This window comes from Athalia rosae, chromosome 4 (genome assembly GCF_917208135.1).
Source record: "Athalia rosae chromosome 4, iyAthRosa1.1, whole genome shotgun sequence".
NCBI lineage: Eukaryota > Metazoa > Arthropoda > Insecta > Hymenoptera > Athaliidae > Athalia > Athalia rosae.
The window spans coordinates 10025980-10049517 of record NC_064029.1 but is presented as its reverse complement, the minus strand read 5'-3'; the positions used below and the strand labels follow the sequence as shown (position 1 = coordinate 10049517).

Below are 23538 nucleotides of genomic sequence, written 5' to 3'. Positions count from 1 at the left end.
TTAACCGATTCAGTTGGTTGGTACTTTTTGAAAATAGTAGATTAGATGATTTTGGAAACTTACCTTTTCGTCTTCCAACTCGCGTAATTGTTGTTGCTGTCGAACACTGTCAAGGCTGAGGTTTTTAAGCATTTCGTTTTTGTGCTGTCCTAGCAGCGCGATTTCAGTCTGAACTTTTAGATATTCTTGAGCAAGTTGCTTGTGTTCCTCAAAGATCTCTCTTGATTGCTGACACGTGTAATCTGGAGTCAGTGGTCTCAATTCTGCATCTAATAGTCGATAGATATTCTCCAAATCCTCGCTCGTTGTGCTGCTCCCTGTAATGTGATATTATTTAAATACTGGTAAGTCTCAATTTTTCTACATGTTAAATTTGAGAAGTTTGGTAAATTATCGGCTTTCACTATTTAGTCATAAGCTATTTCGGAAGTTACACCGCATGTATCATTGCAGTATCAGACTGATCAATTTGAAAATATTATAGTATGAGATGAATTTACACCTCTAAAAATAATTGTTAACTATTGCGATTAATACATCTTCATGTATGTATTAATAACACAGTGTACATAAAGTTTTATACGTATTTAACTACCACGCACTCTTAAAAAGTATGTTTCAGTATATCTTAAATACTAACGTAAAAGAACCCAGCAACACTTGAGAGTTTCTGTGCTAACAATATTGGGATATTCATCGCACATATTGAGCAATGCACCGAGTACTTGTTCAATTAAGTTGTGTAAATACTTTATAACTTATGGTCTTGTTCGCTGAACATAACTCAACTCCACGCTTGAAAAGTTCAGTGCAAGTGATGCCTGGATATTTATGTTCAATAATTTTATGCAAAATTTTCATTCATTATTCCACAAAAAAACATGAGTTAAGTTCATATAAGGATTTTGATATGTATAAAACAATATATTCTGTAGATTTTGGAAAATCACATGTTTACAATAGAATGCGTTCGGGGATTATCGTTGGGAGGTGTTCCTCCGCAGGCAGTTCGCTTGCTACTAAACAAATGTGTAGCTATATTGAGGAGGCTGACTCAGCCACACCTGCTAAATACTGCTCCCCTCTGGCCTTCTTCTGGGGAGTAGGGTTGATGAAGCATGAGCCAAGAACAAAACATACTTGCTTTGATTCATCCCCAAGAATTTTTGATTCCTTTCTTCACTTATGATCCGTGTCTTGCAAGTTACAGTAATATGTTCTATTATTCAATAGTTTATCAGTAATTGTAGCAAACAGCATTATTGATTGACAAGTAGAATGATATTCAAGTTAATCAAGACTCTGGTCGCAAGATTTTGCTATGATCTGACTGCGGTAACTTCGAATAGATGAAACAAAAGGTCAAATGCAAATCTGAAGTCAGGGAAAATCCTAATTTCAATCGCTTGCGAAGCATTGACCTCTAGGTTGGTAACTCGCCGATTTGTGAAGATAGAAATTAATATTTTTGAGTATCTACTAAGTATCTTGAACAAATAACATCATACTAACCCAACAAAATGTGAGTAAACAATTGCTTTGGATTATTGCATTAATCCTATGAACGAATAATTGGCAAGAGGTCAAGTGATGCTCAATAGTATAAAGCCATTTATCTCTCTGACTTTAATGCGAAGTTAATGCGTCAGAATTTTCAATATCACTGCAAGATGTTATTCATGCTTAGAAGACTAAGCAGTGTGTTGCATTTGGCTTCCAACCATATTATACGAATTGATTTCAGTGAACTTATTCTATAAAGGATAAAGTCGCACTAGGAATAAATTAATGAAATAAAAATTGTTTGAGGAAGATAAACTTCATTAATGGACTGATTTTAAAGCCATGAATATCAGTCGCACAATATCGGCTTGATGTATTATGAAGTCAAAATTTCCAGAAAGTCTTAAGGAATAAGCTGTTTTATTCAAATTAATCACTCAGCGGCTGTTCAATATTTAAGAAAAAAAACATAGCACAAATAGTCCTAGTTTCAAAAATAAAATTACGGTCCAGCAACAAGGGTCAGTACCTCTCACTTTTATTTTAAACATTATATGAATCACTAGATCAAAGCACCTAATTGAATATAGCTATACTGCGTATTGGTTGTCAAGTTAGCGCTATTGCAAAAATTTGTAGCATCCTTTTCGTTGTCAGATATAAGCTTTCAGTATTTTCAACGTAAGGACCTCGTAACCGTAGCTGCATAAATATTTGTTTATGCAACATAATTATAGATGATTAATGTAAGATAATAACAGTAATAATAACACAACGAAACGTACTCTATAAAAGGTCAGATAATAATCTCGTTTGTGTCACTTTATCATGCATGATTTGGGGAGAGTACTTAATGTAAGATTATAAGTAAACATAATCGGATTTTATAGAATTTATCAGGGAGAACAGGGAAGTAATTTGGTTGACAGCATGTGCAGCTTGTGTATATATGAGACTCACAAGAGTGTATTCCAGATGAGTCAGCGCGCCTTGGTATTCTGGGCCTAAAATATACTTCATACTCACACATTAGCTCGTATGTGGATATACACGTGGCACCAGACCTAATATTACTTGCGATTTTTTCTGTTAATCGCATTTGTCATTTGTTGAGCATGGATATTTCTTCACTTTACAAATAGACATAATGCCTTAAGTATGTATTTTCAGAACTTGAAACATTACATTGACGATCCTTTTTATCCAACTGGTGAACGCACAAACAGGAGACAGCTAACTCAAGTAAATGCAATTTTGATAGAAGATACTTTACCAAATACATTCTATGGTTTCTGTGCCTAGATACTGCGTATGAATTACAATTAATACGTTACCAATGAATTAATCCGATTTATTTCGAAACTAAATTTGAAATCTGTGCAGCACCTGAGACTCGTAAATATACTCAAATTAAAAAGCCCACGTTTGAGTCAATGTTGATTCAATTTAATAAATAAAAAAGGCTGAGCGACACGGGTGATCCGGTTGTGGCTATGAATAGTGCGCGACGTTTGTCTATGACTGCGCTCGTATTGGCAGACAGTTTGGTGTCACCGATACAGCATGGCAAAATAAAAGGACACATTCAAAGTTCTTACTGACTCTGGCTTGCATTTAGAATGGGAAGAAACTCACTAATTAATATAAATAAATGTATCGAAAATTCTTCACAGTAATATGAACATGAAAACAATCTTCTTTTGAGGATTTTTAATCGTAAGCGTACAGTTCTGTCACCGATGAGCAAATCAACTTTCCTCTGATCATCTCTGTAATATTTAGCACTTACTGCTGCGACAATTGAACTTGAATCATTATTATTGCAATAAAAAAGAAGGCTCTCAGTTTATTTCAGTCACTTGTAGCAGTACTGTCTTAGTGTCGTTCACCCCCATCCCCCCACTAGGCACCCTTGATGTTGTACTCGCTGCGGGCTCGGATACACAAGGTGTGACTCACAAATGATATTCCAAGCGATACCGTCATTCGGAATGGTCATTTAGTGCGCGTTCATCAAATAACACTGGGGTGACAGTTTAGTTTCTATCAAATTCACCATGTCAGTACTACATCCTTGCTAAGACCAAAATATAGTGACACGAATATAAAGCAATGCCTTCCACAGTTTGTTCTCAACAGTTTGTAAGAACTTATTTCAAAATTAATAACAATTTCAGATGAAATTATTATCAATGATACTTCAAGTCAGTTTGTCATCACAGGCTAAAAAAAAAAAAAAATGAATAGGTATATGAAGCTATTCTTTTCTGTTTGAATATGGGTGAAAATCAATTTTTTACATTTTGTTGAAAGTGTAGAATTGAGATATATTTAAAAGAGAAAAGTAAAATATAAGTTTTATTTGCATGACACGATCTGAGCATCTACGTAGTCGACTAAGCTACCAAGCTTTCAGGCTCTATGACACATCTGTTAGGCTTTCACACGCATACAGATGCTGGCACAGCACACGGACACATGTCTTAGAGGCCAGACATCTGGGGACCAGCTTCTGTTTTATCCTTACTTAATGCCTGCCCTGTATTCTGGCTATTTATGTTTGTATCTTTGCGTTGAGTCATACCATGAGCTTTCATGTCAGGGAAATGCAACTAAAAGCTTTTTTCAAACGGTGCACAAATTTTTTGGTTCATTAAACGTTCATCTCAAGCGTCGAAATAATCGTCCAATCATAGTTCACATTTTTGTAGCACATCGAAGTATTCTGAGTTTGGTTTCAAATCGCATTTTTGTTCAATATTGGTATAAAGAATCTGAACCGGATTTTTTCGGCAAGAATCATTTACGTTTTCACTTTGAGATATTCATCAACATCTTTATGGGGCATCATATTTTCAAGTCAAACACGAACTACGCTGAGAGGATTGACTCGAATATCTATCTGAGTCATTATCTATCACTCCTGGCACGTCATTATAAAACGTGTTGAATTGGGTTATTAGACAATACTATTTTGCATGATATGACACTGACAAACTCTAATGTAAAGCACGCAAAGGTAGGACACATGGAAACATTATTGACGATATTGTGGGAACTCTGATAACATCATTCCATATTTCCAAAAGAATCAACAAAAATCTGGTTGGATATGTGAAAAATTTGAAATAGTTTACCTTGAGCAGTTTTGTTTGTCTTTGGAACCATCTTGTCTAAGCCAGCCATGTTTCGAATCTCCCACGAAGAGTCATTCGAACTCATCTCCCAAGCATTCTGAAAAGAGGCGAATATCATCTACTGTAAGTTCAGAAAATGAAAGATAAATTAATATTTATTTTAATGACTTACCGAGTCACATTCAACTTGTAATGGCACCGAATGGTAATTTGAAACAGGGAGCGGTCGATTTCTTTGAACAACAGGTATACCCCTAGGTGGTCTTTGTGGTGTGACTTCTGTCTTTCCACTGATTTGTGAAGTAGGCCTAGGATTATTCTGAAGACCAAGAAATGGAGTTCCAGCTTGATTCAGTCTAGGTGTGAGGTACCCTGTATTAAAATCAGTCTGTGGTACCTGGGATTCTAATGAGTCTACGTCAGGATGTGAAAACTGAATTTCGGACATTATTTGACTGTCCATAGGGGTAGGTGTTTGATTAGTTCCGTTACTGACAGACCCATTTACTTGCGAGTCTAATGTACTTGGCATATCCAGAGTATCATCACAACCGTCATCCTCGTCCACCTCACTGCCTAGAAAATGAAGAGATATAATGTCAATGATGCCAGAATAAGATGTCTTTTTTTATCATGTTATTAGTTTGGTAAAATTAAAAAATTCTCGGAAACCAGAAATGTGAATTGAGATTTATGGATGAATCTAAAGTACCAAACAGAAACTATTGAAGTGTCATTGAACTTTCGTGCAATGTAAGATTTCGTTAGTGTGTGTTTGAAATCACTGGTCTGTTCAAGAGTATAATAATTTCACTCTTGTAGGCCAGGTAGGACCAGAAGAAAGTGATGGACTTACTTAACGTGTATTCTACAGGATCCAATCGACCACTGAAGAACTCCGATAAAGAGGTCATTATCCTAACTACCTCATCCATCGATGGCCTTTCTTCAGGAATCTTCTTCCAACACCTGAATGTAAAAATGTACAGTTCAAGTCAAGTGAGAGGGCTAAATATCAAAGAATATAAATTTGGTGAACAAAGAGTGACTTTGAGGCATGAAACTTATTCAAATAATATGCAAGAAATAATTTCCTGGATCTTCGATAATTTGAGAAACAGATGTATGTATCCATTTACTATCGTGCATTGGAAAATATGATAAATTATGTATACTTGAACAACCTATGATGGTAATCACTATCTTTGATTTGTTTCCTCACCGAGTCATCAGGTCTTCTATTGGTTTTGGGCATCCCTCCATCAATGGAGGCCTCTGTCCTATGTGTACAGCCCACATGATTCTGTATGCAGATCCACCGATGTCGTCAAAGGGTTTTCTCCGTGATAAAACTTCCCATAAGATAACACCCCAACTGAATACGTCACATTTTTCTGTGTAACGAGATCCTTCGAAGACTTCAGGTGCCATCCAAGCAGCGGAACCTTTGTTATTAGTCATGTACGTATTCAGATCGCAGGCTGTTCCAAAATCACAGATTTTGAGAGTTTGACCACCCAAGATAAGTAGAAGATTAGGAGGCTTCAGATCCCTTTCAAGTAAATGAGTCATCACAATTATTATTAACACATTACTATGATAACCATGTTTCGAAAGCTCCAGTCAGTATTTAAAAAACGTCTAACAAAGCGATGAAACTCATTCGATAAGGTGATGTGGATCAGTTCAGTAGTATTACTTACAACATATGTGAGAGTCTATTTTCCATGGAAAACTAACAATTAAAACTTTCCTGCCCTTTACTTGCTTATATTCACTCCTAATGCTGTGATTGTATGGAATTGAAACTGGATGTTTTTCCCAATTCAGGGTAAGAAAAAAAATAACCAACCTATGAATTAATGGCTTTGGTTTCATATTGTGGAGATAAGCAACACCTTTCGCACATTGAAGCGCCCAACTCATGGCATGGCCTGCTGAGTAGTTAGGCTGCGGATTACAGTGCAGCACTAAAAAATGAAGACAGAAGTCAGACTATAAATATATAAAAATACAATACATAGCAGTCTTGGATAACCAAGCTATTGGACTATTCTCAAAATTGACAATAACTTGCCGTTATATAGAGATCCTCCTTCTGCGTACTCCATTACTAAACAAACTGGATTCTTGGTACATGCACCATAAAGCTTGACTATATTCGGGTGTGTGACTCTGGAAAGTTGGCGCACTTCTACAGTAAATGCCTTTCTCTCTCCTTCCGAGTTTATGTGTTTCACCGCCACATATTGACCTCTCCAGCGTCCCTTCCATACGACTCCAAAAGAGCCTTTACCCACAACCTGTTTATAACAAAATTCCCACATTTTTTATATAATCACCATCTCCCTATGGTCTTTAAAACTGAAAATATATCTTACCTCGGCATGGGTATTATATCCTAATTATTTACAGATCTAACACACGTACATCCCAATATGTTTTTAAATGTGGTGAAAAGTGTAATGACTCCGTTTTGAATGATTGCAAAGAACATTTGTCGAGGAGCATGGCAAGGAAATTATCGAGAGAATTAAAGCTGATCTGTTATGATTGTTGTTTTAACGAGCAGACCAAATCGTGGGTAAAAAGGAAGATGTTTTCAAGATATCTCCGCACTATGAACGGTTTGTGCAAGAGAGGGCATGGTAAGGTTATGTTTTTATCATTGATTTAAAAAGGGTGGTTTTTGAATGACATGCTATTTTTGATGTACCAGTAATTTGAAGGTCAGTTATTCATTATGAATTCATAATATAACGACGGTAATCATAGTGAGAATGTGCGATTTTCTTACACAGATATCACAAGATTACCTCCTGTGTTTCGATTTCATTGTAGTCAATTTCTTCAACAAACTGTTGCTGATGGCCAGTTCCTTCCTTGCTCGCCATCACATACCGTCCGCATCACACATTATTTCCAGCCCGCATTTAACCAGCTACCGCAAATTCCTCAAAAATATTTATTTGAACTGGCATTCAAATTATTTCGCCATTTGCCATTTTTCCTTATTATTCTACCGACGTGTTTGCGTTGTTTTAAGACGAAGTGAACGTTCTGTCTCATGGTTGGTCGAAGATAGAAAACTAGTAAATGGCGATCCAAGAACACGTTCTCTGAGTGGCCAATCCTGTTAGCGCAAAATTTGAGATGTATCAAATTGTGAACAATATTTATTTGAACTGGCATTCAAATTATTTCGCCATTTGCCATTTTTCCTTATTATTCTACCGACGTGTTTGCGTTGTTTTAAGACGAAGTGAACGTTCTGTCTCATGGTTGGTCGAAGATAGAAAACTAGTAAATGGCGATCCAAGAACACGTTCTCTGAGTGGCCAATCCTGTTAGCGCAAAATTTGAGATGTATCAAATTGTGAACACTTGCAATAGTTGTCAAATCTAATTTGTTACTTGTTAACTCTTATCCAAAAATAAAAGATCTCACTTTCAGTGATTACTATAAATGGCTGTGTATTAGTTACGTTTTTATGAACTTAGCGTTGTGACCGAGTTCCGCATTCGCGTTATCGATTTTATTGTATGGTCTGTCATGGAGGACCTCTTATTGCAGATAGTTAAGGAGGCTTTACACGCGAAATTACCAAATATCCGAAAATCTGCACAAGAAGCGCATGGTGAGTAAAACACCAGAGTTTTTATAAGCTTTATAATAATTACAAATTTTTAACACGTTGTTTCATTACTTGAAAGACTTTCTAGATAAACAACAAGGTCTGTTACGGGATCCCCCGCACGAACTTCGGGCGAAATGTCTACACACCTTTCAGCTTGCCCTAGAAACAAGAAGAAGCAAATTCGTCACTTTTGCTCTTGCTGGCCTACATGTATGTAAAAAACTTAAGCTTACAGTTGAACGTCAATGTTCTTTTATCATCTGGATTGCTTTGGCCTGTAAGGGCCTTGGGTGTTATCAAAGTGACCACTTCCTGGGTGGCACCATAGTATGGTTGACATTGGTTGTTATCCTTTACTGCAGACAGATTTGGCAATAATATAAAATTTGGATCTACTTTCGATAATGTGCATTGAATGTCTATTTGTTTTATCAACAGAAAATGCTAAGAGATGATAGATTTCAATCTCCGTATGAGCCAGAGGATGATTCTTTATGGCTTCCTGCTCAAATGCTGCATGCTATGGGCTCTATATTATCCCAGTCTGATGATGCACAGACAGATATGCTAAAAGTACGGGTATAAATAGAATTTCATAAGTCTATTCGGAGTAAATAATTTCAGAGCTTTCTGTCAAGATACCAAATGAATAATGTTGAATCATTATTTATCGGATCAGCTGGTAACAAATCTTTCAAAACAATTGACCAGGTACTGCTACAAGTCGCATGTTCATCGTATTGGACGATGAATGGACGTCTGATAATTGCGGTACTCACAACGTGTAGTGAAGCTTTTGAAAATGGAAATCAGGCGGTCAGAACAGCAGCGCAGGCAGCTACTAGCCAAACTCTACGATCATTCTGCTTATTTCTAGGTGACTTATTTTTGAGATCTTGATGAAATCATCAAGTATCCCTAAAAATAACTTTACTGGATATTAACTAATGATTTTCTTGCAGATGAAGAGTGTCAAGAAATGGATGAAAATGCCAAACGAAATAAAAATGTTCATGAACGTGGAATCTCTTGTTTTAACGAGGCAATACCGATACTCCAATATATTTGTAGCAAATTAGATGAAGCTCAAACGTAAGTGAATTGAGAAGACTTTTATATTAAATAGATGATAAAATATGCACAACCACGCTACTTATTAGTTACAATTCATTAATGTTAATTTAGTAACGGCAGAAATGGAACAACAGTCGTGTTTCTACTTGAATGCCTGCACACGCTGATATCGTCTCTTCCTCAAAAAATCCATACCAATACGCACTTCACAACATTTTTGTGGCAAAAGTTTTGTCCTGCGCTAATAGCATTTCTGGGCACACCAAGAGTAGATAAAACATTCACATCCAGGGAAGGAAAAGAGACGGAAGTTGGAAGAGGTTCAGGTTATTTAGCAACTGCCTTGGGTTTCGACAGTCATCAGGCTAAAACGGTTTACAGGTATGGATGATTCATTACGAAATCTGAATAGCGAAAAAAGTATTATTCACCAGATCATTCTGAAGCGTACCTCTACTAAACCGATATGTAATCGAACAGGATGTTCTTGAAAATGACATGTGGTCTTTGCACTTATTTTTAGTATTGGAACGGAATTAGTTCGACTAGTTGGCTGTGTGGGATCCCTTCGTCCAGTACTTGAATCAGTTTTCCACAGAATGTTATTGTACCCCCCACCTCAGTACAGAATAGAACCGCTCAAAGCTCTCCGAGAGCTGTTACGAAGTCCAAGCAGGATGGTCGATTTTGCAGGACCTCTGTTAGTGGAGGATGAAAAAGGAAGTCCACAAAGTGACATGGCATTAATGCGTTTGTGAGTTTGAAGAATCCAGAGCCTTCTGAATTATGGGTACACTGCCAATACCAATCTTTATTTCAGAGTCATGGATTCAATTGAAGAATCAACAACAGCAGGGCCTATGGTACTGCATGCAAGTGTTTCCTGCGTCGTTGCTATGTTGTCAGCATTACAAGAGCTTTGTGAAGGAAAGGCTATCAATCATAATTATACTTGCACAATTAATAGTCTCTATGAAGAGCTCGATAGCTGTAACTACCAAGGTCCGTTAACTTATCAAAGCATGGCCAGATTGCCAAAGACTTATCGGTAAGAAAATGTACCATTCTTAACTCTCATGACTTAGACGGCTGCAGTAGCTGAACTATAACTATATTGTACGTTATTGCGAAATTGAATGAATGTTATATATTTTTATTCTATAGCGAGCAATTAGAGCTCATGAACAAAGTAAACAATTCCGAGTCAGATTCTTCTGGCCACGGTCTATCAGAAAATGGAGATTCGACGGATACGGAAGGTCCACAAAATGAGTCTGATATAAATGAAGAGAACAGTTTAGATGAAAATGATTATTCGTTAGAGAATGAGAAACAAAGATTGAGATTAGAAAAGTTGCCAAAGTGCCTACATGTTGGACGTCAAATTGCTGAGGAATGCAACGTTGACGTGGAACGGCATAATGCCAGGTTGTTTGCTAAAACTATAAGAACAGATTTAATTCCAATGGTATCAACATTAAGAAGTAATATTCAGGTTGATGAAGCGTTTCAAGGTTTTGCTTCTGAATATTGCCAAGGTAATACTTTTTGGGCAATTAATATGGCGTAATAGTGAGGACTGACAATAACTAAACTTGTGTACAGGTGTTTTTGCAGAGCAACAAAAGTTACAAGCTCAGGGCGATACTAGTGTCGATACTTGTGCCCTGATAACGATAATGAACGCTGATGGCATTTACTTGGCTACGTATGCTGCATTGCTTTTGAATTTAAAGTTAATAAAGATTAATTACTATAATGATGATTCTCAACAAGTTCCAATCAGTGAGGTATGTATGCTTCATTGCGGTGATATTCTTGATCTCAATTACGGTGACATTATCTTAATATGACATTTGAATCATCTTTAGGAACAATTCGTTGAGGAAGTTCATGGCTCTGGTGTACTTGTGTATCTTTCAGCTACATGGCTATCCGAACTGTATCAACAAGTATTAGCATGTAATCTACTTGAGAAATGTGGATACCATCCAAATATGAAAGAAAACAACGCGCTAGTTAATGTACTCACAGGTAGAATGGAATAAAGAACTTACGCACGTGGTTGGGGTAGTTCCTGTAGAAATAGAGTTATTGACATTGTGCGTTCAATTTTTTGTAGACATTGACGGGCTCGGTAGTATTCTACAGAGTGGTCAACTTTTATCGGATTATCGTCGTTTGGAAAGAGCTCAACCATCTCACATCGATCCCTCACCAGAAGCAGAGGCTGGAGCCAAACTTTCACGTCGAGTACTCACGTGCTGCTGGGGAAGTATGATGACTGTCTTGACGTCGGGTCTCAATCCATCCAAGGAAGAAAATACTAAAGGAATTTTAAATAGAGAGGGTGGCAGAAGAGGAGTTAAAGATACAGTTGTGTTAGCCCTTGAGGGATTACATAAAGCTGCAACACTGAGTAACATTCTGGGTAATGATCGATTATAGTTCTGATATTAATGGCGCATCGTTCTGATTTAGTACAAATTTAAACAGGTGCCTTGTTTACAGGTCTCCAAAACCGATGTGGTTCCATTTTTTCGCTTCTTGCTAAAGCGTCTTGTAGTGAACAATCCATATCAAAATTAAGAAGAACCAAAGACGTTCTTAGACTTAAGTTACAGAATAAAGGAACCAACATACACACATCCCACGCTTTGAGTATGGAAGTATTACTGGCGAGAGGTCTTGAATTGGGTAGTCATAGCAGTGATTGTTGGCCGCACGTTTTTATGTGAGTACAATACTTGGTAAATCATGGAAAGAAGCAGCCGATGATATCATCAAATCACTTCATCATGCAACTCAAAAATTCGTTGCTTTTATTTTTCAGATGTTGTTTATACGTATGTAAATTAGAACATGGGTTCTTCAGTAAATCACAGAATCAGAGCTTACCAAAAGCTCCACAAAAAAAAGATAATAACATAGGAGAAAATAAGACTACTCAAGAACGGTTAAATCTTACTTTTAATCTCACTGACGAAGATGAGACCTGGTATGTTGATCCAAAATTTTGATATCAGGACCTGAATATACCATGTGTCCCAGCGTTTACGCTACAGTATGTCTGGTTGCCTTATGCTTTACAGTAAGTCAAACCAAGGTCCGCGAATGAACGTGGCGCTGTAGGAAAAGTGGCACCTGATGGCAGTAAACTAGACATACTGTAGTGTAAGCGCTGGGACACTTCCAAAATCATTAATAACTTAATCAGTCATTCGTTTTTCAGCGTGGATGTGTACAGTTTTCTTTCAACCCCATACAATCAAAATGTGACGTCGGATTCTATTCCAGAAATTATACAGGAATCTAATGCCGATAACCATTTCAATGGTATCTTACCTGCTGATTATGCAGCCAAAATCATTTGTGTTTTGTCCCAACTGGTCGATAGACTCTTTGAAGATGCTGCGTTAAAGTTAAATTTACGAGCACTCTGCTCGTTTCTGAATACTTTGTGTATGGCCAGTCAAGCGCAATTATTTAAAACAACAAATGGTTCAAAAGAAAACAAACGATTCTGGTGGAGGCGCACTAAGCCAAGGGAGAATGATTTGAATGTTTTACTATTGACCAGACTGGGTGCAGTGATGTTGAAGTGCGTAAGGAGTGGACGACCATTGATCCACATTATGAGGGTAAGCAGAACTTCCCCCTGAATCTGTGTTAAGATCTCAGAATAATGTTTTTCATACAGGTATGGAGTATTTTAGGGCCTCATTTTATGGAAGCAGCTTGTCACAAGGATCGTGCTATTTCAAAAAAAGCTGTGCAATGCATTCATGATTCCGTTGCTGCATTGTTAAATGAACAAATAGAATTACCACACTTCCATTTCAATGAAGCATTGTTTAAGCCTTTTGAGAATCTACTTTGCCTAGAGTTATGCGACAGCGATGTTCAAGACCAGGTGCATAAACAAACTACATTTATGATATTTTTTACTATTATTCACATTGGCTTTGCTTACGAATAAATTTCCTGGTATTTATTATTTGTTTTGAGCATTGGTAATATTGAATTCATTAATCTTTGACAGATTGTGAGCTGTATTTGTGAATTTGTGGAAACCAACAGAACAGAAATCCGTTCTGGATGGCGGCCTTTGTTTGGAGCTTTAAGGGTAGCTTCCGTTGGAAATTCAGATTCAATAGAATCGGAGCCTCTCCTAGAAGTATTCAAAGTGTTTCTTTCAACGGATAATACTCTAGTATTTGCCAACGCTGCACTAGATTGCATATTGTGCTTGTTGAGGCACGTTAGAGGGCCTAGCGATACTGGATTTGAACAAGAACCAGAATCTAAGAAAATGCAGCTATGCGTCGAAAGTTTGAAGTATTTGTTAAGCTGCAGTGATATTCTAGGATCGATGTACTGTATGCCGGCATGTCCCATTTTCCATTCCGCACAAAGAATTCAAGTGTCAACTATTCCGCAATATGTGGATGCTGTAATCCCAAATCTGGACTTGACAACCTTTGATCCAAATGGGGAGTCTCCGCAAAAAACAATTCCAAAAATATCATACAAAATTTTATCGACAGCCAATGGAGTCCTTACCACATTACAAAACTTGGACAAGCCCAGTGGGATATTGAGGGTGTGGTATTTATTGATAGAAGGGCTTGCAAGTGCTACCATGATTTGTCCACGGAAGTACCAGCCGCATACTTTGGAAACTTTGTTTCATTTGTTACGAGATATATTGAACATACCAGGGCCGCAATTTGGATTATATTGCGTGAATCATCTGCTGCTACCTATGGTTCAAAATTGGTTGAGAAAAACCTCAAAAATTTTCCGAGGTTGGGATAATTTTGCACCTAACTTCAAACAATGTTGTGGTCTAACAACCGACTTGGTTGTAGATTACCTAACTCATTTGCAAGGTATGTTGTTTCAACTCTTCATATTTCTTTAATAAATCAAAATATCATAGCTCATTCTAGTGCTATGATTGGTAATGAATGTGTTTGCGATTTCTAGGACCTGATGTTATCAGAAACGATTCATATTTACCCGCAACGACGTTGATGCTCAAACAACTCTTGCTAGTGATGGCTGAGTGTGTGGTACAGCCTACGGAAAGTATTGCAAGATTAGGATGCGCATGTATCAGGCGAGTGAAATCTACCATTAGTATTTCATTAGTCGAGTAGGATGAGATTTCCGAAAGGCGAGACAAACTTTAAAAATATTATGTCTCTTATCGGAGGTCCGATTCTTTAAATTGTCTCAAGACAACAAGATATAAATTCAAACTTGATCGCGAAAGCCGTTTATTTCTCCAAAGTCTTACGAGTACACTAAAATAAGATGAAACAAAAACTACGGGATGCATCGACATAATATGGAATCTGGAAAATTATCGGGTTTGAGATGCATTTGATTTGGATGCATTATGAATGCAGAATAACGCGCACGGGTGTTCCCCGCAGTGTCATGGGCACTTCCACATCTTCATATGTTTATAGTTATTTCCCGCAACGGCGCGAAACGACTACGTGTCACCGCTAGAAGTAAATAATTATAAAATCTCATTTCTGCAATGAAGTGTGTAAGATAATAACGAAGCTTGACAGGCTGTCGGATAAAATAAGGCAGCCGCGGAACCCAATACCCCGACTGTTCGTTACCACACAAGCAAATATCCACCAACACAATCGTAATGAACGTGTGTACTATATCCGTATCTCGATATACGCCAATCGCATGCCAACCGCCAGCGAATGTGTGCGTACGTACATACATGCACAAAGCCGTTCAACTTCGGACACATTTTCCCCATATTATAACGCCGCACACATCCAGTAGTAACTCAATCCCTCGCAGGGATATCGGCGTAATCTTAGCTAACATTAAAAACTGCTACAGGTCCGTGGACGCAAAAATCTCGCTGAACAAGTCATTAATCGATTAATATGAGCCTGCGAATAATCATGTCGGAGAGGAAAAGAATTAATCAACACGAAAATATAAGGGTAGAATGCATCAAAGATGTGTTTCTCACAGCACGCTGAGATATAATTTTGAATCGTATTTTTTATTTTTACTTCGTTATTATTTTCCCTATTTTTTTTGGAAATTTCTGGCGTTCCGATCATGTTTATAGAAATCAGGGTAACAGCTGCGCGGTACCCGGTGATTTCATTCCGTCTGTAAAATTTCCCACAATGAACAACGCGACGTATATGACATTGAAGCAGGTCAATCGGCTTTGTGGAATCATTAATTGTGTTATTAATTCCGATCCAGCATTTACGCACATCGGCACTGAAGAAAAGGTTGGCAAAAAAACGATGAACATGGCTATTGATAAATCTGTTGAAACGCAATAATGGTGCATCGAAATTTTTGAGTCAAGATCCAACAATTACGTTGAAAAAATATTATACCCACATCGGAAACGAAGCTTTGAATAATTCATTATTCTAATTTAGTTGAATGATGTTCTGTTTTCATACAGACACGTGCTTATCAGCGGTGGCCCGATGTTGACAGCGGAACAGTGGGAAGTTTGTGGAGTTGCATGCTATCGGGCGTGTTCGAATTCACTTCAAGAACTCCACCAGCTAACGATGGCATTTTCTCCACGTTCCGAGTCGTTTTACGGTGATGTAGCGCAGGTCAAGGTCGCTGCGCGTCGCGACGCCACCCCTGAGGAATCCGAGCGTCTCCGACAGCTTGCCACGCAGGTCTGTTCATGAAAAAATCATATTTTTCTTTTTTAATATGATTAGTTTGAAAAATTAATTTTCCTCAGCCATGGACATTTTAGGGATTTACAAAAAGGATAGCTTCAAATACCAGTTCTGAGTTATTTAAAAATTTATTAGGTGAGCAGTGTCATTTTCCGAAAATCTCGCTCTCCGAATCAATCAATCAGTCAACTCACAATCAACATGTGTCTTCATAATTGATTATCCGAATCACAGGAATCCATTGTCGTTGTTTTGCACGATTTCGCGTGCTGATTCATAAGAGGTTTGTATTTATGATACCCGGGTTAGTTCTTATGGAAAAAATTTCTCGTGTACTAACCACAAATTATACTGGAAGCTCAAAGATTCGAGCTTCGTCGGAATTCAAACTATAATGCCAGTGGTAGAAAAAATATAGCAAAAATTGTACCAAAAATAACAGTATTGAACTATCGATGACTCCTCACAAATCTTTACACCCCTTCTGGGTATAGTGAATTATCGATAGTCCGAGTAATATCAGCGGGTCACTAAATTGCTGTCAACCGATGATATTACACGATCGAAATTGCTCGCTATTCGTATCATTCAGAATGCAAATTTATGGCGAGATGCACAAGTTGAATTTCCGGTCTCTGTCGAAAAAGATAGATGAAAAAAATTCCACACTGCTGCGAATGTCTGCAATTGAATTATTCCTACTGTACTGATCACTCTGTAATGTCATGGTATAGGAAAAAACCAATAAGTTCCATACCTGGTATCTAAAATTCTTTACCATGATTAGCATCTATGAACGATGCATCTCCAAATAATGGTGCGTTCTGAATCTCGAGCACAGGGATTTTTTTTCCACGCCCACGACATGCGTCTGGCCCGAGATCAGAAAGCGAGCAGGTTGCTAGTGGTGACTCGCGATAAGCAGCTACAATCTCTCTTTCGCCCTGTAACTCTACACGGTCCCTATGTGATGTAGGGATAAACTGAATGTCTACGAAACTAACAATTTTTCTTTATTTTCTGAATGCGTAGGACCAATTGAACCTATGCTCGTAACTTGAATTACGGCTTTTAATTAATATTTGCGTACAATATATTGTATATTTTTTCCCTGTAGCACGGTGTAAATGACCCCGTAATTTACGTGAATTCAATTTCAGTATACACAGAATTGAAGCTGACGTTGACGACTTTTACCTTTTGAAGCAAAACCGATATTGTTTTCGTTCTGCGAAAGTTCAGGTCGTTCCGTATGTAATCCCCGCTGACTCCGTGACGTAGGCAATCGCGACGCGGAATAATAACTATACTAGCCGGCGGTACGAAAACAGGACGTTCCTTAAGAATAGATATACCTCGAATCAACATTTTCAGGAAATCTGCAACAGAATCAGATACTTCGTCATTATATTCTTTTCCGAAGCATCTCTGAATCCACTCTTCTCTTCTATGAAATTTCATTGTAAATATCCAACAAGTGTTATGCTCCAAAATTATTTTATTTACGCCGAATTCGTCGTAGTTTAAAAGTCCATTCAAAATTTGCACAAAAATGTCCACAATTTGAAAAACGGAAATGAACTACAAGCCCTGCCTTCGGACCGGTCGTATCGAAGGCTAAGTACCAAAAGGGTTTAACCGACACTTATTTCGGTTGTCGGCTATTGTGCTGCCAGAAGGGCGCATCTCTGAAAAATGAAAACGATCTAATATAAAATGTTGAAAATATAACACAGCCGAGTCTGCAGTATTCCAGTTTTTTGTGGGTTAGGTTTTTTTGGTTCTTAGCTTTCGATGCATTCTTCAACCTTGCCTTGTATCGGAATCTTGATATTTTTTTCCGCGAATAAAGCGGTGGGTGAAATATTTTTTGATAATTTTGGATGGACCGTCTAATGTGACTGCTCAGGTCAGCCAGCTGCGCGAGGCTCTGGCTGCCATCAGGAAGCAAAGCGCGGCCATTCTGCCACCAGGGCCTTTCGATGACACCAGAATAGAGCCGACACTGTTGAACCATCTGAATCAACTGAATCACCTGAACCACCTGAACCAACTGAATCAACTGAACCACACAACTGCCCCCGGTTGTAGACAGCACACGACACCCCCAGATTACACTAACACTTCGTCGAACAAGGGGCCGCACTGGCTCTAGCCATTTACGGTAACTCACGTCATGGATTTTAGTTTTCTTACCCATATAAATCAGTTATCAAACGCAACTGTTTCTCACGTATATATAAAGAACGTTTTGAGCGAAGAAAAAATCTTTTCGTTCTTGGTATTTCGGTCCTTCGTTTTTATATCTTCGAATCAAAGATATTGTCGCCGACGAACTTTGAATCAATGTTGATTGAATGATTTGAACCACGACAGTATCCGGACCCGTGGTTATTAAAAACATAATATAAGTACATAGTACACGGTTTACGATTGCATAAATTTTTGAAAATAACTAAAGCTTTGATAGCGTTTTCAGTACTCAAGAGTCTGTTGCTTAATGTTATTTCTAAGTATCATAGCGGTTGCAAGAAACTACGATAACTGATTGCGACTCTATAGGAGAAAAAAGATTTTATTATATTATTTTTAAAAATGAAATAAAATTGGAAAAAAGATGTCGTCTCTATTCGGAATCCGGATCAAATTTATAGTGACTAAAACCGAATGCTCGCCAATTATTCACTAGATATAAAGCTTACAATTAGTGAGTTTCTGTATGAAACTTTATCATTACTTCCGGAAAATAATGATATAGAGCTGATTGGCTGCCCATTTCAAATGCGGGCTGGGAAGTTGGCTAGTAACTACCGCGCTCTCATTCGTTCATTGATTTCTTTTTTTTTTTATATATTCAAACGATTGCCATCAACTTTCAATTGTATCTGTTATGTTACAAGGATTTTCGCAACCTCTGAATTCCTCTTTCCTCAATATGACATTTATAATACTGTACCTATTTACAACCGCGTGTCTGGGGCCGGGTTCGTGACGGCAACTTTGGTCACGCATTCTTCCAGATTCTGCTCAATGAAAGATTAGGCTTTCACCTACATACGGCCGAGATAAAAGAAACCACAGTTGTACTACCACAGCCACGACTTTAATTGTCAGATTCAGATGTAATGATGTTGGGTCATTCAGAAAAATCAAACACGTAAGCTGCCGAAACGCGCCTTGCCCGATTGTGGATTGGAAAGTGTTGACGTATGGGTTTTATTTTATTTTCCTCATTGTTCTTTTAATTTACGAATATAAATAAAAGAGCTTATATCGAAGGATTATATTGCGGAGCTTCATCTGATGACAAAAAAGCGATGCAATCATGAAAGTTCGAAAAGACGTTGCTCTTGTTTGTTGATTGTGGTTTTTTGTTTAACAATAAGTGTTTTTCACCCCCTTTCGAAAGTCACTTCACCGATCACAAACACCAAATCATTTTGATGATAAACTCGGCCATTTTTCTAGCATTCGTGCTTCTCCCCCTTCGTATAAATCACAATTGAATGGCCTCTGAGAGAAATTTGCATGTCAGTATTCCCATATGTTTCTAATACTTGTTACGTATGGCGAAGGACCCATTTATACCTAATAGACCCAACCATCAAGTTGCACAGTTTGTTTTCATAGTCACTGCTAAAATCCATGGCTTGAGACCATGGCTATTTATGATTAGTAACTCACATAAATGAACACTTAGGAATCGCTTTCGCTACGTAGATCGCACGTGTTTTTCCTATGTACTATAAATATAAATTATACCTCTGAACGATTATTATTATATCCATTATTATAACACACTCTTTATACTCACCAAAACAGCATTTTGTACATTGATTATTGCAGCCCAAATCATCGTCACACCATCTTGGTCGAATACACTTTGAAATTCATACTTATGCAAAGACATTATTGCTTCCCTTTTCAGGTCCTCCTTCTCGACGAACAGCGAGTGGAAGAGATCTCCTCATCACCTGACGACAGGTCCTTTGTGTTTCTGCTTTATCCACCCTCAATTGTCACAACACTCAACCCTGATCTTTACATTGTGAGAGTTCAGCTCAAAGCTCTAATAGTTGGCCTCCTCGTGCATCAGATGCTGCTTCGTTGTATAGCTAGCGTACTCCTACACGGAACTAGACGGCTCATTCCTAGGTGAGATATACGAACGCACCTATTAATTTTTCAACTATTTTACATAAGTGATGAATTTTTAACGCTCTACAGAAAATCTCTTTAATAAACAGATCGCAACGAGAACATGTTTTATTTGAGTTACAGCCTTGCTCAGATGATTTTACAGCCAGCTACTTCACCTGTAATCGATACCTCGGAGAAATCACTACCAGGATACTTGACTTACATGAATCCAACGCACATCGATACGTTCCTGGCAGCCCTTGATTTCTCTCAAGCTTCAGCGTTGAAGTTTGACTCTCGACCAGGGCTCAAATTCCTGGTGCAAAAAGTCGCTAATCTCGATCAGGCCGCAAATTTATATCAACAAGCCGGCGCGGCTTGGACTATCAAGGTTGTAACTTTGTTCGAATTGTGTCTCGATGAGATTTCTAAAACAGAAGCTGACGTCGAGACAATTAAATTAATTCTTAAAGACGAAATTGAAGATAATACCGCAGAGAGTAAGAGTGATCTGTCTTTATCATCCGAAGTTGCGGAGGGGGAAAAATCTGACGGAAGAGGTGCTCAATCGACTCGTGATTCGAGTAAAAAGTATTCCAATCTTTCTAAATATCTGAAAATGTTGCAAACAACCTTTGACAAGGTATGCGAAATGTACGTAGAGGTAGTCATTGACAAGGACGGGAAGCACTCCAGGGTCGATCAATTTTCGAGTCAATCCGTATTCTTCTTGGTCGCTCAACCTGACGACTACCCGGAGATAAGGGGAAAGGAAATCTCGGACAGCCGAGAAAAAGTCCAACCGGCATCTGTCGCGAACGATTCTTCTGCGATCCCCCATTACAATACCGTCGAGATGATGCAGCGAATTCACGAAAACATTGATACCGATACTTCCGATGAAGACGACGACGAGGTTGAGATCTACAATCCCAATCTCGACGACGAAAGTGGACTCGAAGAACTCGGACTAGCGGAAAACGAATCCAGACCTTTTAGATTATCGGATCTGGCGGTCGAATATTCGACAGATTCTGGACCACAATCTGAACCCCCTGATTCTGATCCCTACGATTCCAGGCCCGCTTCTCGATTAGGATCCATTAATGATCAAATTCTATACTTGGAACAGTCAAGAGAAAGTTCTCGCGAGGGATACATCGACGGATTAGAAGACGAGAAAATCATGAACCGGATTAATTCAATCGCTCCTTCGAGGCTGGATCACGTGGATATGGCGGGCGAAGAAGTAGCGGGAATTACATTGAATTGTTCGAAAGATCGAGCTGGTGTTCGACTTCTTGAAAAATCGACTCTTTTATCGAGGCAAAATTCATTGAAGTTTGTATTTGGACCTATGGATGACAAGGGGATCAGAGAATCACCGCCTCCCTTGCGCTCCCAGTCTGTGATGGAGCTCCGAAAGACGACGGCGAAACAACGAAAAGCTGCACACCAAAGTACGAGCAGTTCTCCGAGGTCTCTCCGGCCTTCCAAGTCCGTTTTCGAGTCGCCGAAATTTCGGTCGTCAAAAATTAGTAATTGTGCGCAACAGTTGTCTTTGAGGACATTAGATCAGTTGGAGAAAGACATTTCCTCAAGCGTCGATCTCCCGGTCAGGGAAGTTCCTGACGGAGTTTCAGCCGGTGACGAGAATTTGAGCGCTTTACTAGATGCTTATAAACGCAGTAAAATTGGACTACGTACAAATCCATTTACGATCGCCGCAAAAACTGCAGCGGAAGAATGCCGAAGCAGACAACCACCGATACCTCCGGAAGTCGAGTTGCAAAGGAAGAACAGTATTTTCAAGGACCGCGAGGCGCAATGCAGGGCGTGGGCTGAGATTTTAAGTGCTGCTTTACAGTGGGCCTCCGTTTTACCGGTAAGTGGTAAAATTTCATTAGAATTTTCAGACCAAGAAACTTTGTAGCTGGAACCTGATTGTTGAGTCTGCGCTCAGATTTTCGGTGTTTCTGTGCTTATGGAGTGTGATTATTTGATCTTTTTCAACATACAGGATGAGAAACTGGCGCCGTTACTTCCGGTTCTTGAAGGTGGCATTCAAACTTTGACTAGGCACGCTGCAGATCCACCGCTGAAGCAGCATCTTGCGATTATATTTCATCGTATCGCGGTATTGTACGGCTTTTCAACAGTCTAAGATCAAATGCTTTTAATTTCAGTTAAAGCTCGAGCTCAAAATCCTCAATATTTGTAAACTATTTTAAAAAGTACCTGTAGGCAGCAGGTAAACAGTATTTTTAGTCGATCCTCGACGGTGTTCACTGAAAATTCATCAGCATACTGAAATCTGGAAACGAGCGGAACACAAATCGCTCATTTTCAGCCACATTCGATTCGCCTGATTCGCTCGGGAAGCATTCTAGTCAGTGTTAGTGTTTTTAATGATATCAGTAAACTGTAACATGGAGTTCCTGATTTTCCTGAATTATCCGATACTATATTCATAACACTTATATTCCTGCATGTATTTAGTCTGGATTGAATCCCTATCGTCGAAGATAACTCTTAATAATCAGGATGTTTTTACTATAAATAATTTTTGTATGCCTATAAATATAATTTATTTTCACTGTCGACTTAACAGCTATGCGAAATAATATATATTTTTTTAGTTATCCTTGCCCATTGATTAGAAATATGATTTGTCGGCATTTTGTACATCATTAAAAAGAACCTTAGAGCGTTCTGTCCGGCTGTGAGGATTCTAGTTACGATTAAAGTATCTTATACGATAATTTTTTAGTTACTTAATTTTATCACTTAAATATATTTGCATTGGTTTTTTCATTTTTTATGCGAAATCGTTACCAAATTTTCAGTTCTCGTAACTGTTTGGATGAGAATAATTATTAAACACGTTGAAACATTTCGAGAAAAATTTTAAAATACAAGTTATCAATGAATTTAGACCAAGAAGCACAACATTGTGAGTGAAAAATAGTTAATTCTTGAAGTGATAGTTACAGTTCATCTTTTAACCACATGCAGAAATAAGAACGATAAAATTAAATAAAATATCGAAACCAGAACAAAAAATTTTATGATAATAATTGAGAAATGCCTACTTAAAAACATATATTATATCTAAATCTATATATGCATATTATATATTTAATATATTATTGTACGATCGGACATACGAGCCAATTATTATTTTAAATGAATAAAATAACTAGGTATAATGTTGTGATTACTGTGAATGATAGTTGTATTGAATATGTTATTTTTTGGAGCATATTACCAGTATTGTCATCCCAAGACAATACATTATACTGTACTGTGCAATAAAAGCATAAGAAAGCAGCGTCAGCATTA

The 23538-nt window shown here is 38.0% G+C and overlaps 2 protein-coding genes and 1 long non-coding RNA gene across 9 annotated transcripts in view; 2 read left to right on the top strand and 1 right to left on the bottom strand.

Annotated features, from left to right (window-relative positions):
- The window catches only part of LOC105684435 (mitogen-activated protein kinase kinase kinase 7-like), a 10500-nt gene extending 2817 nt beyond the window's left edge, over positions 1-7683 (bottom strand). Inside the window, exons 1-9 of one of the 3 annotated variants that reach the window (XM_012397764.2) lie at positions 7457-7683; positions 6718-6943; positions 6493-6610; positions 5863-6192; positions 5497-5609; positions 5038-5216; positions 4813-4959; positions 4641-4737; positions 64-317 (exon numbers count right to left, since the gene is read on the bottom strand). In XM_012397764.2, the coding sequence (XP_012253187.2) occupies positions 64-317; positions 4641-4737; positions 4813-4959; positions 5038-5216; positions 5497-5609; positions 5863-6192; positions 6493-6610; positions 6718-6943; positions 7457-7534 (1542 nt within the window). In that variant the 5' untranslated portion in view covers positions 7535-7683. Of the gene's footprint in view, positions 1-63; positions 318-4640; positions 4738-4812; positions 5217-5496; positions 5610-5862; positions 6193-6492; positions 6611-6717; positions 6944-7437 lie in introns of all 3 variants that reach the window. The other 2 variants (XM_012397763.3, XM_048654125.1) reach the window with 2 other exon arrangements.
- On the top strand, positions 3659-6016 carry LOC105684437. Of its 3 annotated transcripts, XR_007278067.1 has the most exons (6): positions 3659-4522; positions 4593-4763; positions 4860-5107; positions 5179-5393; positions 5463-5763; positions 5874-6016. It is a non-coding gene; the product is annotated as an uncharacterized LOC105684437 (long non-coding RNA). The 3 variants fall into 3 exon arrangements; XR_007278066.1 differs by having other exon boundaries at positions 3659-4763; positions 5515-5763; XR_007278065.1 differs by having other exon boundaries at positions 3659-4763.
- On the top strand, positions 6940-23538 carry LOC105684434 (brefeldin A-inhibited guanine nucleotide-exchange protein 3). Of its 3 annotated transcripts, none has more exons than XM_048654103.1 (23): positions 6940-7288; positions 8215-8278; positions 8355-8488; positions 8717-8851; positions 8990-9155; positions 9241-9370; positions 9464-9733; positions 9876-10106; positions 10173-10400; positions 10517-10890; positions 10958-11142; positions 11224-11386; positions 11475-11783; positions 11864-12086; positions 12186-12350; positions 12585-12993; positions 13053-13265; positions 13395-14244; positions 14342-14474; positions 15822-16050; positions 19985-20211; positions 20338-22081; positions 22217-23538. In XM_048654103.1, the coding sequence occupies exons 1-23, from the start codon at positions 7286-7288 to the stop codon at positions 22358-22360; spliced, it is 6729 nt and encodes a 2242-aa protein (XP_048510060.1). In that variant the 5' UTR covers positions 6940-7285; the 3' UTR covers positions 22361-23538. The 3 variants fall into 3 exon arrangements, with proteins under 3 accessions (XP_048510060.1, XP_048510061.1, XP_012253184.2); XM_048654104.1 differs by having other exon boundaries at positions 6941-7267; XM_012397761.3 differs by lacking the exon at positions 6940-7288 and having other exon boundaries at positions 8054-8278.

Bases quoted from the DNA above. Each gene is read 5' to 3' on its own strand.
- LOC105684434 (XM_012397761.3), top strand. From the start codon at position 8,194: ATGGAGGACCTCTTATTGCAGATAGTTAAGGAGGCTTTACACGCGAAA. The intron at 12,087-12,185 runs GTGAGTACAATA...TTTATTTTTCAG, and splicing joins TGTTGGCCGCACGTTTTTAT to ATGTTGTTTATACGTATGTA. The intron at 14,475-15,821 runs GCGAGTGAAATC...GTTTTCATACAG, and splicing joins TTAGGATGCGCATGTATCAG to ACACGTGCTTATCAGCGGTG.